The following is a 16,996-nucleotide window of genomic DNA, read 5'->3' on the forward strand; positions in this document are numbered from 1 at the left end:
TAATATACCATGTTAGCCATTTTTGAGTGGCATCAAATACATTCATGGTGCAACTATTACCACTATTTCCAAAGTGTTTTCATCATCCCGAAGTGAAGCTCTGTACTCATTAAACCACGTAGGAGATTCTTCGGGCCTTCATTGCCCCCATTCTGAATCTGTACTTCACATGTTTATCGGCTTATTCCCTGTGGTAAAATTGGGCGCCTCACAAACCCCACGGGCAGGAATGTAGCTGTGCTTCAGAAAGCAGCGGGAAACGAGGAACTGCAGAACCATCAGGAACTCAGCGATACTGTTCCTCTGAACGTCAGCATCATTTTTGTTTCTCTCTGTTTATCCATGTCTGTGGGGAAACCTCTAGCCACAAGCAGAGGTTGACTGGCGGTCTCTGAACGGGAGGCCCCGGTTCTACGGGAGGGTGGATCTGACCAGCCCAGGGTGAGTCAGTGGCTCACCTCAGTCTACTCAGCTATGTCTGGGCTTCTTCAAGTTACATAAACATAACTGCTAGGGGGTCAGCCTTCTGGAAAGACTGGGTGATGGTTTCAGAAATGGGTTTGTGGCTGGCCTGTGGGGTTGAGAAAGAACCCTCAAAGAATATACCTTAGATATCACCAAGGCTGTCTACTCAGCCTACACAGGAGTTAAGTTCTAATTCATAAGGGGTTCATGACTTGCCCTGGGTGAGAAGTTGGTAGCAGAGGGATGACCAGAGCCCTGGCCTTCTGATTTTTAGTACATCGTATTTCTAGTATTCTTCCCGAGTGAGCAAGCTGCCTACTAAAAGCCTAGGGGGGAGGGATGACGGTACATGGAATTAGGTATGAATGCAGGTAACTTCTGTGAGGTATCTACATATAAATGGTAGGAGTTCCAATTTAAAAAGTGTCATCCCTCAGGATCTAGAAATCTGTACTTTTCCCAAAAATTCAGGTATAATAATATAGTAAGTCTATCCTATCCATTTGAACCAAGTACTTAAAAATATACCAATTTATGGGGCGCCTGGGTGGCACAGCGGTTAAGCGTCTGCCTTTGGCTCAGGGCGTGATCCCAGAGTTCTGGGATCGAGCCCCACGTCAGGCTCTTCCTCTATGAGCCTGCTTCTTCCTCTCCCACTCCCCCTGCTTGTGTTCCCTCTCTCGCTGGCTGTCTCTCTCTCTGTCGAATAAATAAATAAAATCTTAAAAAAAAAAAAAACCAATTTAAAAATTAGAAAAATGGCAGGAATGATTATTTTAAAACAAACTCATAGGATTTTTATTTAAAAAGTTGAGATTTCTATCTGAGTGATGAAGAAAAATATAAATTATTTTATTTATGGTGCATTATTAGTGGTCCTAAGCACATTTGAAGTATTTATTTCTTTATATGGTATGAAATAATCTGTTTAAATATCTGTAATCTATAATGAAACTGCTTTTTAATCCTAAATAAATGTCATCCTGTCAAAAATTTGATGTACACTAAGAATGAAATGATGATCTTGAAGGAAGATGATGTAACTAAAGAAAACATAATCTTTATATTTCACCTCATGAAATAATTTGATAATTAATGAAGGAAAATGGCTCTCGCATCTCAAGTAGATTAGTCAGAAAGAATATCTGTAAAAATGATGGAGTATTTGCCGGTCACCAGGATTCTTATAGGTGGGTCTTGATTTATTTCTCCTTGAGCTCATGGAGGACTTACTATCTATTAAAGGCCTTGAAATTTGTCCTCACAAAAGGTATACTAGAGGGTTTCTGGTTTTTGGCTTCTGTATTTTTTTGCTAAAGTGAAACAAGATTAACTTATTAAAGGTAGAGTCTGTTGAAAGATACACATTCAAAATAATAATTTAGGAATGTGCTTTATCAGCACCTGATATTTATTTATAGTGTCTTAGAACAGGAAGCCAAAAAGTATCTGATCAGATGTATCCTTGCTCGAGAATGTCCATTTCCATAGCCTTAGATGGGTCTGTAGAACAGTGATGTAGGTGAAAGTGTTTGCTTACTCTGAAGGTATTATAATTCTTTTCTCTGAGAGGCTATATGGAACGGTGGCCAGAAAGTACCGAACTCCAGGTATTAGCAAACTTGGTTCTCAACCTTGTGATCTTAAGCAAATTACTTACCTCCTTGGAGATTTACCTGCCTTTTCTGTGTTACCAGGTGATTGTTCAGAATCACATGTTTATGAAATATTTTTGTACATTATTAAATGTAGTCAAATGGTAGTGATGCCTTATATTTAGAACACAAACCATTTTATATGCAAGTGGGAAATAGAGGACTGATTTGGGCCAAAAGTCCTTAAAGGGAATTTGCCAAAACTGAATGTTTTTAATTGTGTATTTTTCAAACTTTTGCTTAATGCTCATCACTAAACCCATTTGGAATGGCTAGGCTTGGTCAATAGGGTGTAATCTGTCACGTTGCTGAGAATGAAAGCAACTCTGGAATCTGGACAAGGCCTTCTTCCCTTTGTGCACTGTCTTCACAGCATCTGTGCTCCTCCCGGCCCCTAGATCCCAGCCCCTAGATCCCAGCCCCGTGGCCTGCGGGCACAGGCGCACCCATCTGCTCAGCAACACAGAGCTTGATTGACAGAGACGGATCAGCAGACCGTGGACTTCCTGGCTCTTCTAAATATTTAATAGTCTGTGCCTCCCTGACATCTATGTTCAGGGGTAAAGGTGTATTTGTCAGAAATAGAAACACCCTGATTAAGTAATCATAGAAATCAAACGTATGGAATCAGCTCTAATGATAAGTTGTAACAAAGTTGTTTGAAATTCAGTTTTTAAAAAAGCTCTACCTTAAGGAATGCCTTGTCCAGGGAGGCACAGCTGAGGGGAGAGGGGCAGGGCCCTGGTGTCACCTGTCTTCGGCATGCCAGGAACAGGGCTTCGGGGTTCCACAGACATAGCATATGTGCGTCACAATAACGATAAATTATAACGTGGTTTTTGTGTTAAAAATGCATTATGGCTTTATGGCCTGTTCTACTTAATTTGCTTTCCCCAACTTCTGAACTTGTCCCTTTTTTTACTCAGTGAAAATGAAAATAGAAAGACGAGGGTTACTTTGTGTCAGTTACACACTATCAGAGACTTGGCATCATAATATGTGAGTGGAAATATTTTAACTGAGGTGTATACTTCACATCTTTTTTTGTGTGTGGGGGGGGAGAGCTTTTGTTGAAGAAAAAATTAGAAATTATGACCACTGATTAATATACCAGGTAAGAAATCCATTTTAAAACAAGTTCAATGTAAGATCTAGTTACCACACTGCTCAGAAGTTTTGGAAGAAGTAGAGGTTAGATTCATACCCTCTCAAATAGAAATATTTCTAGTAAGAGTATAATAGATGTGGTTAGCACCCAAGGGGCTTGTGTCCTCTCGCACAATATGAATGTTTAATTATTTTAGGTTTCCCCATGTAAGTACAATTCCAGGCTTTATTACATATATATTTGGTATTTGTACATGTCGTTCTTCTGTATGTAGTAAATAACTGAGGTGAGAAATATCTTCTTAAATATACAAGAGCATATTCTTAGAAAAGTTTAGGAATTATACAAATAGTGCCTAGGATACACTGTATCACAGCCTGCTTCTTCCTCTCCCACTCCCCCTGCTTGTGTTCCCTGTCTCGCTGGCTCTCTGTCAAATAAATAAATAAAATCTTAAAAAAAAAAGAAGTTCTTAGTATAATTTTTTAAACAACTTTATCGAGGAGGTGCCTGAGTGGCACAGGTGGTTAAGTGTCAGACTCTTGGTTTCGGCTCAGGTCGTGCTCTTGGGGTCATGAGATCAAGCCCTGTTTTGGGCTCCACACTCAGCACGAGGTCTGCTCGAGTCTCTCTCTTCCTCTCCCTCTGTCGCTGCCCTCTGCACGAGCTCTCTCTCTCTCTCAAATAAATAAATCTTTTTAAAAAATCAACAAAAACTTTATTGAGATACCTTTGAGATATAAAAATCATATAAAGATGCAGAACTGATGTTTCAGTATATGTATACAGTGTGAAAAGATCAGCGCTCTCAAGGTAAATAACTCATCTATCATCTCTGCACAGTTGAGTGTGTGTGTCTAGCTTCTTAGCAAATTTCAAGTATACAATACAGTGTCATTAACTATAGTCACCATGCTGCACATTAGATCCTCAGAACTCATGCATTCATCTTGCATAACTGACACTGTAACCTTTGGCTAACATCTCCTCATTTCTCCCTCCCACCTCCCTCACCACTCTACCCTCTACATCTATGTATGTGACTATTTTAGATTCCACACATAAGTGAGATCAGGCAGTATGTGTTTTTTTGTGCATCTAGATTATTTCACTTTGCATAATGTTCTCCAGGTTCATCCATGTCATCTCAAATTGGAAGATTTCCTTCTTTATTTTTGGCTGAATAATATTCTATTGTGTGAGTTATATGTGATCTATATACATATATTCCACTAGTTCACTGATGGACGCTTGGGTTCCTTCTGTATCTTGGCTATTGTGATTAATGCTGCAATGAACATGGGAGTACAGATTTATCCTTGAGATCCTGATTAAATTTCCTTTGGATAAATATCCAGTAGTGGGATGGCTGAATCATATGGTAGTTCTATTTTTAATTTTTTGAGGATTTCCATACTGTTTTCCATAATGGCTGAACCAATTTATGTTCCTAACAACAGTATACAAGGGTTCCCTTTTGTCCATATCCTCACCAACACTTTTGTCTTATTACTAATAGATATTCTTAAAGATGTCAGGTGTTATCTCATGGTTTTGATTTGCATTTCCCCGATGATTAGTGATATTGAGTATCTTTTCATGTGTCCGTCGGACATTTATGTGTCTTCTTTGGAAGAATGTCTCTTCTAGTCCTTTACCCATTTTTAAATTGGGTTGTTTGTTTTATGCTATTGAGTTGTAGGAGTTCCTCGTATATTTTGGATATTAACCCCTTATCCAATGTATAGTTTACAGATATTTTTGGTGAGTGTAATTTTTAGTAATTGTATAGTATTACACTTCTACTTTGACTAATTTATAATATGAAATTTAATTTCTATTTCTTATTTTAGCTGGACCTCCATATACTTTGTATTTTGGTATTAAATTCTATGCTGAAGATCCATGTAAGCTTAAAGAAGAAATAACCAGGTATAGTATTGACTTTGCTTTTGAACAATGCATGGATAGCATATACGGAAGGCTTTATTTAATACAAATTGGGGTCAAACATTTAGATGGGTGTCTACCTCGTTTTGTAATGCATCTCCACTGGGAGTTAAATTTAAGCTAGAATTGAGCGGGGCAGGTCAGTGTCTGATGATAGATGTGTGTGAACAATGGCATGAGCCTGGGTGACATGATGATAGATTTTGCATCTGCTGTGATGGGATATTTCTGTATCATTATTGTGAAGGCTGCATTCAGCCTTCGTAGTCCTGTGAAAGTAGACGTTTGAACTGCATAAAGGAAGGATATTTTAATGCTCAGTTTGCATATGTAAATACCAATTCGAGGAGCCAGTTATTGGTCTTTAATTGGTTATAGCTTAAATGTCAGTTGTCCAGGGCTTTCATTTACCTCTATAGGAAATGAAAAGATATTTGCCTTCAGTATAAGGGAGAGAAAAAAAAACCCAAAAAACCAACCTTTTTCAATGTATTCCTTCACCTTTGTCATCAAATACTTTATTTCATTTAAGGCACAGTTCCCAATTGGTATTGATTATATTGTGAAAAGAGTCCATGCCAACATTTGAAAGTGGCTTATACAGAGCAGGCAGTAGTGTTAGGTTTTCACTTAATTCCACTCGTGACCTGACAGCACGTGGTAGCAAACAAAAGCATTTTCCTTGACTTAACTCTAAGCGGTCAGTTTTCCCAGTGAACTCCTGTCATTGGCTCAAGTAAAGCCGAATGCATTATTGCAAACATTGGAAACCATGTCTTTGATAACTAAGGCAGTCTGTGGTTTTGTTCCTGTTCTACCCTTTCATCTTTTTCCTTCGACTCTTTTGTCTCGATTCTGGACTGCACACAGAAGAGTGAGGAGAGAGGAGGCTCAGTGGACCCTTCTGTTCCTCTCTGGAGTGCTGTAATTGCCTCACTTTTAGAACCCCTCTGAGCTGCCTTCACGTCTTCCATTGCCACCTTTCTCCTGACCTCCCAGGCTGTCCGCGAGGCTTTCCAGGAGCACACCCTATGGGGAATGGCTGTTGTGTTGGGAAGAAGTTAAGGAGAGGGGTCATATTTACATTAGAGCTTCATGAATAGTCTGTTCAGTTGAGGGATTTCTGAGTTGTGAGCTCATGGGGAAACTGAGTCCACGTGGTTAAAAAAAGCCCCACATATCTGTAACTCATTAGGAAATTGCAAGGAAACATTTTATGAAAATACAAGGAAAGTTCTTCATTTTGAGGTTGTCAGTAACCTGTGTGCCTCACATTCCTCAGCTGTAAAATTGGAGACACGCCTGTCCCGTCAGGTTTTGTAAGCATCAAAGGGTGTACTACTAACAATGTCAACCTTGTGTCACCTGTTGTGTTTGGGTCAGTAAGTGCTCGACACTCTTTCATCCTCTCCTTGCTCTGGCAGTTCAGTACAGTTACATCTTAGATGAGGGTTAGGTTCCAAATGATACTCAATTTATTGTTAATAGGGTGGGAAATGAGTGCTTTATTTTTTTAATATCTTTTAATAATAATATATTTTTATTATATTATGTTAGTCACCATACAGTACATCCCCAGTTTTTGACGCAAAGTTCCATGATTCATTACTTGCATATAACAGCCAGTGCACCATGCAATACGTGCCCTCCTCAATACCCATCACCAGTCTATACCATTCCCCCCAACCCCTGGAAGCCCTCAGTTTGTTTCTCAGAGTCCATAGTCTCTCATGCTTCATTCCCCCTTCTGATTACCCCCCCTTTCTTTATCCCTTTCTTCCCCTACCAATCCTCCTACTTCTTATGTTCCATAGATGAGAGAAACCATATGATAATTGTCTTTCTCTGCTTGACTTATTTCACTTAGCATAATCTCCTCCAGTCCTAATCCATATTGCTGCAAATGTTGCATAATCGTTCTTTTTGATGGCTGAGTAATATTCCATTGTATATATGGACCACAGCTTCTTAATCCAGTCATCTGTTGAAGGGCATCTCGACTCCTTCCACGATTTAGCTATTGTGGACAGAGCTGCTATGAACATTGGCGTGCATATGCCCTTCTCTTCACTACGTCTGTATCTTTGGGGTAAATACCCAGTAGTGCAATGGCTGGGTCATAGGGTAGCTCAATTTTTAACTTTTTAAGGAACCTCCACACCGTTTTCCAGAGTGTTTTATAATGCATTATTTTAAATCTGTTCACCAAATATTAATGAACAGAATCTGCTGCCAGCTCACTAACGGAATACGTAGATTTGTGTGTGATGTACAACCTCAGAGCATATTCACTGTAACCTGCTTTTCCTCAAATATTAGAGCAGATCGTGTAGTTAAGAGCTAGATTACATTGTTGACTTCCAGCTAGTGGCTGTGATCTATAATAATTTATTTTTGTTGCCCAAAACATATAGTTGAATTAGGTAAGTTAAATACGCATTCAATATGATATCACTAAATACTTATTTTTAGTGTGTCCTGAAGATAAAGTCATTAATTTGCATGAATATGTTAATTTAAATGGGTAGGCATAATGAACCTTAGAAAAGGAGCCAATTACATGAGATAATTTTGGCAATAGCAGAAACTAAAACCAAAACCCCACATCTCCCAATATATGCTCTTAAAGGAAAAGTATATTTAGGCCAGCATTTGCAAGTTGAACGTTTATCTAGCTTCAGTTCTTTGGAATATTGTTCTAGCCTACACTGTATTGGCTCTTGGGTGGTTTATAAGTTTTGATATGAAAAATAATGTTATGGTAAACATGCTTATGTCTGTTCTTCCATATATGTAGTTTTTTGATAATCATACTGTTTCATACATATCGTGCAGACTCTTTCACCATCTAACCCATCTGTTTTACTCCTGTGTAGTATTCCATAATTTATTTAACCATGCCCTTGGGGATGGCTCTCTAGTTTGTTTCCTTTTTTTAAATTACAGATATGGTAGCCGTGCATCTTCTCAAGTATGTATATCATCATACTAGATGCAGCATTCCAGAGGGTGTTGTATTTAGGAAAAAATACTGGAGGTAAATGCGATACACAGGAAAATAAGGTTCCAGACCATGAAAAAATGGAAGTGAATACGATCATATCAACTTGGCGTAGTTGCTAAGTGCTCTAAAAAGTTGTCTGAAATAAACAAGATTGGGAGAGTGTGAGGAGGATTCCTCCTTTAGGGTTCATGTACCCTGACCTGTACCTTTTATCGAACATTCCTGATGTTTCAGCCAGCTTCCTTGTAAACATTTTTAAGATAGGAAACCATACTGCCTGGCAGAACGATAGGAAATTCAATGAGAAATCCCTGCAGCTTCTCTCCTCAGTACCAGATTTTCTTTCTGGGTCTGTGCAGAATAAATCTAATGTGTCTTCTCTTTGCCAGCCCTTTAAATAATCTGTGTCCTCATAGTATCTGTTAAACTTATTTTTAGTTCTGATTCAAAATATTACAACAGGCTTCCCCATATTCTGGGTCACTTGTAGCTCTGTATCCTCTACACACTTGATAAGCGTAGCACACATATTGGTTAAGAAGACAGGCTTCGGAGGGGCGCCTGGGTGGCTCAGTCGGTTAAGCATCCCACTCTTGATTTTGGCTCAGGTCATGATCTCAGGGTCCTGGGACTGAGCCCTGTGTTGGACTCCCCACTCAGCAGGAAGTCTCTCCTTCTCCCTCTGCTCCTTCCCCTGTTCACTCTCTTTCCCTCTCTCTCTCTGGAATAAATAAATAAATCTTAAAAAAAAAAAAAAAAACAGACTTTGGAGTCAGGCTGTTTGTGTCCTTGCTCGGCCACTCACTAGGTGTGTAAATTTGAAAAAACTATGTAAACTTTTAAAGTTTCAGTTTTCTCATTTATAAAAAGAAGTTAATTAAGTATTTTTTTTCCACAAAGATGATGAGGGCAAGGGGGAAAAAATGATGAGAGGAATATATAAGATAATACATGCCAAGTACTGATTGTAACAGGAAAATGTAAGTGTCGGTAGATGGTAGGGGTATGTAAAGTAAAATTAATGATAAGTATTTAATGTTTTCAAGTTATTGGTTCAAAAATTAGGGAGGAAAAGACCAGCTTGGAGCCCTGAGATGGGTCTTCCAGTTTAAAGTCAATCTACCAATCACAACTTTTTGGGTGTAGTTGTTCATTTAATTATAAATTCTCCTACAACTGTCCTCTTGCCTACATTTCTTGAATTTGCCTACATTCTTGAGTGAGAATTCACTCACTCACCTACCTTCATTTAATAACTACCTGGAGCATTGTGCTCCAGTGCTTGGAGTACTAAGGTGACCAAAGGGAGGGTTTCAGTCCTCCAGAAAGAGAGGACAGAGAGACTGCCCATTCTGTGGACACTGTCCTATCTGTGATGTCATTGAAATCTTTCTGAACTTTGAAGGATCTAAGAACACTTTCCAAAAAAGAATATTCCAAATGGCTTGTTCATAATGGGTACTTCTTAGTTTCTAAAAATAGGTATTTGCTTTTTATTTTGTTTTGTCATGTTTTACAGTATTTTGGGGGGTGACTGACCTTAAGCTTATCAATTATTTTTTGAATCTTATTATTTTAATAAGTTAGCCCCTGTTTTTCACTTTGTGAAGATTAGCTTGTTTTAGCTTCTTTACCAGCTGAGTGACCTGCAGTTACGTGTTTACTTCCAGAGTCCCCTCTCTCCTTCCGTAAGTGAAGATAATGGTTCTCAGTACATAGAGTTAAGACAAGGGTCACATTCCAGGATGGATGCAAGAGAAATTTGGGAACTTTAAAGGACTATACAAATGTAAGCTGATATTATTGCTATTCCTGTATTTTAATCATTCGTTTTAAACTTTTCAGGCGAAAGTGTTATTCCTGGTTTTGTCACGTTTTCTTGAGCATTAGTGTGTGCTTCCTCTACTGTTTTTCTCCTTAAGCCGTACACACCATTTCCCCCGTCCCTCACATTTAAGCTTGCTCTAAAATGATTGGGCTCCTGTCACATGCGAGGTTCCCTCTGGGTAGGAGGCAGAAAACAGTCCTGCCTTCTGTGTAGGTAGCTACTCTCCTCTCAGATTCTCCACTGTCAGATTCAGCGGGCATTGAAGTCCAACTTCTGCTTGTCCCCACGTTGCTCAGTTTCCTCACCAGGGGCTCAGGGCACTGGAAGTTACATTTCAGGTGTGTTGGCGTAAGCGTGTCTCTGGCCTCGGGATCTCAGGGAACCTTCTGTTTGGGCTCTGGGAAGAACGGGGTCTCTCTGCCCCGTCTCTCAGCAGACCTCCTTTGCCACTCTTCTTGCCTCTGATTCTTGTTAAGTTGTTAATGGTGCTCAACTGCTTGTGCATTCTTGGCGTCAAGTCAGCTCTCTTCAGTGAACGTCAGATAAATGAGTGTTTCCTTTTTCTCCAGTAGGGTCACACTACAATTGATCGTCCAAACCCTGACACTTTGGAGAATGACGAGGAGAGTTGTTAATACTTAGGCATGTATAATAGTCATAAACAAGAACCGTCCTAGGCAAACTGGGATGTAGGTTCCCCCTAAGTAAAACCAGAGATAAACAAGGGCTCAAGCATCCAATCATAGCCTTAATCAGAGTGACAGAGGGAAAGACTCAACAACTCTAAATCTGTGATTTAAATAAAATACTAAATTTTGCCCTAAGTCCCGTAAAATGGACAAAATAAGTTATATACAGTTAGTTAAAAATAGGCCCTAACATAATGATAAAGTATTTGTTTAGCATATGAAAATATGATTTTATTGTATCATAAATTTGTCATATAAAAAAACTAATATGCTTGTTGTGGTAACGATTAATCAAATTCTTAACTAAAAATGGTTTACTTGTCTTGATTTTAGTGGATTTTTTTTTTTTTTTTTTAATGCAGAGACTTAAAGATCTTTGGCATCTTTAAAAGGCAGGCTGTCCAGGGAAGTTTGAACAGATTCCTTTTTTCTTTTTCTTTGTGAATTTCTCAAAGACAGCAAAGAATGTTCAGTTTTTTCCATTTCAGCCATCTGTCTCCCTGCTCATTTATATAGCCATCCAATTCAACAACTGTTTATTGAGCATTTACTATGTGCCAGACCTATATACTGAGACTACAATCCCTGATGGGATAGGGTCCCTGTTTCTTTGTATCTGTTTGTCTTTCTCTTTGTTTCAGCTCTTTGTTTTTTCTTCTCCCTCTGTTTTTCTTTGCCTTTGCCTTTGAAGCAAACTCTTGTGGTATTAGGTCCCTCTGTTTCTGTATTTGGCAAGCGATTTGACTGTTCAGTCAGATGTTATAAAAGTCTTAATAGAGCAAGACAAATATGCATCTGTGACCCATTTCCTAAAAAAAAAAAATACACTTCAGGAAAAGAAATTCCAACTTAACAATAGAGAAAGAGAGTGTAGCTAAATGTAAGTTTCCAACAAGCAGTAGTAATTCTAGCAAAATGTCTCTTCAGTTTATAAGCTTTTGCATTTACGTTCTGCCAATAATGCTTTACTCTGCTCTTCTCTTCAAGACGAGGACAGATGATTATAACAAAGTGGATTTGATATCCAAGATGAACATTTGGGCCATGTTAAGTAGGGCTAGAAGAGTAAATGCAAGTTAGGGAGTGGGGGTAGTCATTGGTTAATGGCAAGAGATTGGGCTCAGGAAGTAAAAGTCTTACAAGCTTCTTCTTTTTCTTTTCTTTCTTTCTCCCCCCCCCCCCCAGATGTTTGGAGTTTATTTTACACTTGGTGCAAGGCACACGTTTACAGGGTGTCAGGAAGGCTTGAGTGTGATCTGGGGTTCTTTCAACTTACTTTTTGGTGCTTTGCTATGGAAGAACCCAGCTCCTGCTTGCTGCAGCCTAGTCTACAGGGAAGGAAGGGAGGGTCTCTGATGCGCTTTGCGTCTCCTGAAGACTGGGGGCTGGTGGTGGCCACTCAGCACTGGGGCCCGGGGTCGGCTTTCCCAGGCTGGTCACTAGGCTGCTTCCTCACAGCTTCCAGAGCCAAGTCACAGATAAGCGTGCCACTGAAGGCTTGGGGGAGATTCCGAGTGTTCCGGGGACTCCAGCGGTGTAGCCATGAATTGGAGAGTGGACTCCCCTTAAAAGCAGCTTGCCCACCATCGACCCCGGTCGGCGTGGGGGAGACCAGGGTGGTGAGGGGTGGATTTCCCAGGATGCCCTGAACTTCGCAGGAGCTGTTAACTGGAAGTGGAAAGCGGAGCTGGTAATAGTTGCAGGTGGCCACGAGCGAGCTGCTGGAGGGGAAGGCTGCCGTGCTGTCACTTGTGGGTTGGAGGAAACCTGGAAGGTGACCCCTCGAGGGCCTCTGCGCAGGCGGCTCTAGGCCATGGAGCCCATTTGCAGAGGAGGCCAGGGAAGCCGCTCCATGACCGAGCTGCGCACACCACAAGCTCTCTTAAGGATCTGAACTTTATTCTGAAAGTAAAGTGAAGTTTTTTAAGGTTTTGTCTGTTTGTCAAAGGAGTGACATGATCCTGTGTTTCTCTTTGGGATTTCATTTACTGCTTGGGAAGGTTGTTTGGAAGGGAGATAAGTATGAATGATGGGAGAACACTGGAGGTTTTAGAAATCCAGGGGCTAGTGAGCTGGGCTAGGAGATGGAGAGCAGTGTGCGGATTCCAAAAGATAACAGATGCAGTGATTGGATGTGGGTGCCGGGGGTTACACATTATTGGTAGGTTTCTCTCACTTGGATATCTGGAGACTGTGGTGCTTTTTACTGAAGTGGGCAGTGGAGAAACAGGGTGTTGCATAGATTATCTCTTAAGCTTGTGGATATAATCAAACTTGGTATCAGTCTTCTAGAAATAGTAATAAGTAGCATATAACATTTGGCTTTTCTTACTATGGGCTTTGGTTGTAAGCATTTGGGGAAGAGAAGCTTATTAAAGCTGATTTTTAGAATTCATTTCCTTTGCCCTTTTTCTGCCCTTCCCAGTGACATCAAGAGTTGGCTTCCAAAGAAAGAGAAACCACAATGATAGCCTGGTGCGTGCGTGCATGCGTGCGTAGGTGATGGCAGCCGAGGACCGTGTTGATGGTTCATTGTGTTGGTTCATAAATCTCCGCCCAGGCTGAAAGACTGAATGGGGGCAGGGGAGGGGAAGCTAGCCAAAGTTACATGGCATCCTGATTAAGAGGTTCTAGGGCCAGACTGCCTCTGTTCCAGTTCTGGCCCTGCTACTTAACTAGTTGTGACATCTTGGACAAGTTACTTCATCTCTTTGTGTCTGTTAGAGTCTTCATTCTGCAAAATGGAGATGATAATAGTACTGACCTTATTTTAAAGTCTTACGTAAGTTATTGTCTGTAAAACACTTGGAATGAGTTATTATATTTACAATGTTTAGAGCAGTGGATGGTGCTGTTATAAGAGGGTTTTTTTTTTTTTTCCAGCAAATGGAATGAGCAAAGCCATGGATAATGGGCATGAGAATTGATGGAATTGTGCTATGATGACCTTTCTGTCCTGTATCCATGATTTTAGACCCTGTAACACATCATATGGGTTAGGTCCTTATGATTTGTTCCTCCCAGTAAGGCCATGTCATAGTTGTTGTGACAGTGGCAGTAATGAGAATCTGGGGAGTAGCTTGTAGTATCGTCCACATTAACCTTATGAGGGATAGACACTTCCCTGTCCCAGTTCTGCAGGTGAGGAGATGGGCTGTGGGAGAGGGTCACCAGCTGCCCAGGTGAGTACCAGAGCTGGGAGGCAGTCCAGCCAGTCTAACTTGAGAGCCTGTGCTTTTTAGCCATGACCCTATGTTGCTTATGTAGATTGTATTTAAATAGTTCCTGTTCACCCAGCAGCTCCCTCACTAATGGACAGAAGTGGCTTTATTTTCATTAAAGGTGATCGATTGTTGCCGTGATTATCAGAGTCTGGGTAGTGTAAGATACCATTAATCTCTTTTTTTCCCTTTCTCCTGTAGATACCAGTTTTTCTTGCAGGTGAAGCAAGATGTCCTTCAGGGCCGGCTGCCTTGCCCTCTCAACATCGCTGCTCAGCTGGGAGCATATGCCGTCCAGTGTAGGTTCCGCTTTAGCTAACTGAGAAAAAACCAAATTTTTCTTTTTAAGCAAGTTTATGTACTAAAATTCTTATCAAATGACATTTCCCTAAACAAAATTTTAGTCAGAATTCCAGTTTTAATCTGTGTCTTTTCAGAAGAGGTAAAAGTGAAGCCAGTTACCTATCCTTTGTAATAGGTCACGTTGGGGTTTTAGTCACAGGAGTGGCGTTGATCCTTGATTAAGTGGAAGGTCTGAAAATCCCTTCCATTCTACATCCCACCTAGTTTGTTGATCCCCCGAGCCGTTATGTCTCGGAGATCACATTGCTCTCAGCCCGCTGTTGTGGACACTCCACGTGGTCAGATGACGATGCCAGTTCAGGGGTGGCCCTTGTGGCGCTTCATCTGTTGGCATCAATATGGCAACCTTGTGGGGCAGCTCCAGGTTGCGTTGTCATTTTGGAGGCTGAGGATGTTCTCACTCATTAATATTGAGCCCTTTCTAGGAATCAAGCTCGGTATGGGGGCAGTGAGACAGTATGCTCCTTGCCTTTGTGGCACTCGCAGACCGGAAATAGTCTAGAAAAGGTACCCTGGGAAGAATGTCACATAGAGGAACTGGGTTGGACTTGGAAGGTGGATTAACATAGGGAGGAAAATTTTAATAAATATAATATAATGGGCTTTCTGGTTTCATTTTGCTTTTTTGTGTAAACCAAGGTACAGCATTTTGTTAAGTATCCATGACCACTGTTTGGGGCAAATAGATGTTGAATTATATGATCTATCTCTTGGTGTCATTTTCTGAGAGGATATGTTGGCATCCTGGTTGTTTTTGCCTCTAGCATTTCTAATATATGTACTCTAAATTCTGTTTACAACATGTTATTTCATAGAGTCTGGTAAGAATAATTGAAATGAAAATGATGATAATTATAGTCTTTCAGAAAGCAAAAATATAGAACTTATGTTTTTAAGACAAAATTTTATTTATACCATTCATATATGCTTATGAGAGTTTTTTACTAAAATTAGTTACGTATGAATTTACTAATAAGGCTTTGAAGAAAATGTTTTGTCATGATAGGAGCATTTTAAAATATTTTTAGGAATATTTTTCTAAAATGAAAAAAAATGCAATTTCTTTTGTAGCTGAGCTTGGAGATTATGACCCATATAAGCATACTACAGGCTATGTGTCAGAGTACCGGTTTGTTCCTGATCAGAAGGAAGAACTTGAAGAAGCCATAGAAAGGATTCATAAAACTTTAATGTAAGAATCATTTTTTTTTTTTTTAGCTATAATCAACTTGTTAATTGGGGATCAACAAGATCCCCAAAACTTCATTGTATTTAAGTTTATACTCTTTAACCAGCATCTCCCTGGTAATCCATCCCCCCAAGTCCCTGCTAACCACCATTCTGTGTCTCTGTTCTTATGACGTTGGCTTTTTTAGATTTCACCTCAAGTGATATCATAGTGTTTGTATATCTCTGTCTTATTTCACTTACGGTAATGCCCTCAAGGACCATCAATATACTTGAGAGTTGTTAAGAGAGTAGATCTTAAAGGATCTCACCACAAAAAAGAAATGGTAATTATGTGACAGCATGAAGGTGTTAGCTAACCCTATGGTGGTAGTCATTTTGCAATATAGACGTGTATCAAATCAACACATCGTATACCTTAAAATTACCCAATGTTGTATGTCAATTGTATCTCAAAGCCAGAAGAAAAAATCATGTCTTATGTTGCATCATCTATCAACTATCATCTTATGCTATTGGCAGTCCTAAGAAAAGTTTCTAGAATGATAAATTCTTCACCTGTGCCTTGAACATTCTAGTATTTTTTAAGTTTTTTTCTGCTTATAACACTAAAATGCTCATAGAAAACCCAAACAATTTAAAAAATGTAAAGGAGAGAATAAATCCCAATACCTAAAGTCAATATATTTTTGATTAATGGCCTTTTGGACCCCTCTCTATGCATAAATTCCCAAAGAGAAAATTTATTTTGTGTAGATTTATGTATGTATGATTTTATGTAAGTGAAGTCATTCTATATATATTGTATTTTGCAGTTTTCTATTTTTTCAGTCACCAGTACCTTGTGAAACTTATTCTTCTAGCTATAAATATATTTTATAGCCACAAAAGCCTTAATGTAGTCTGGATTTGGTCTGTCTTAAGTATGTAAATTCTTCGCAGTTATAAGCAAAGTCCTATTCAGTCTATAGCAATGAATGTGGAAATCATGATGACACCAGTGTGGAGCCTTGGAGGATATTATGTTAGCACCACATGCACTTCTGAGAATAGACACACTCCCCTAGTAGGATTTTCAGTTAATGGCCTGCAGCATTGAAGTTATAATTTAATTATAGTTATTTTGGTTAAATCCTCTATACTGATTAACTTTGCTTTATTGCCTCTTATGTAACATTCCCTCTTGAATTTGCTTGGTTTCAGATCTATTATAGTTAAGGAAAAAAAATGTAGAATTAATCCGGTCAACAAAAAATATTTGCCTAAAGGATCTGTTTCAGTGAGTAGCAGAAGTCAATTGCTGAATCGCAATCAGAGAAGCCAGGCTTCCCATCTTGTATTAGCACGCACCAGAATGCTCTCCAGCCTGATTATAGAGCCCTTCATGTTAAGGTTTCGCTGAAGTGGATGCTTAGAGAGTGCCTGTTATGACATTATGACGGGCAGTGTGTTTGGCATATTCGGAGAATACTAATTCTGGGAGTTTCAGAGTACAATTACATTTTTGAAATTATCAAGGAGCTTT

General features: G+C 39.6%; 1 protein-coding gene and 1 pseudogene across 4 annotated transcripts in view; one reads left to right on the forward strand and one right to left on the reverse strand.

Moving 5' to 3' along the window:
• The window catches only part of EPB41L4A (erythrocyte membrane protein band 4.1 like 4A), a 243,723-nt gene that overhangs the window by 131,220 nt on the left and 95,507 nt on the right, over positions 1-16,996 (forward strand). For all 4 annotated transcript variants that reach the window (XM_045777279.2, XM_045777280.2, XM_045777281.2 and 1 more), the window contains exons 4-6: positions 5,082-5,160; positions 14,122-14,219; positions 15,355-15,475. In XM_045777279.2, coding sequence (XP_045633235.1) covers positions 5,082-5,160; positions 14,122-14,219; positions 15,355-15,475 — 298 coding nt within the window. The remainder of the gene's footprint in view (positions 1-5,081; positions 5,161-14,121; positions 14,220-15,354; positions 15,476-16,996) is intronic.
• LOC148110023 (pancreatic progenitor cell differentiation and proliferation factor pseudogene) lies at positions 12,099-12,939 on the reverse strand (annotated as a pseudogene).

The sequence above is a fragment of the Ursus americanus genome, chromosome 5, assembly GCF_024610735.1.
Source record: "Ursus americanus isolate L20-20 chromosome 5, mUrsAme1.1.p, whole genome shotgun sequence".
Taxonomy (NCBI): domain Eukaryota; kingdom Metazoa; phylum Chordata; class Mammalia; order Carnivora; family Ursidae; genus Ursus; species Ursus americanus.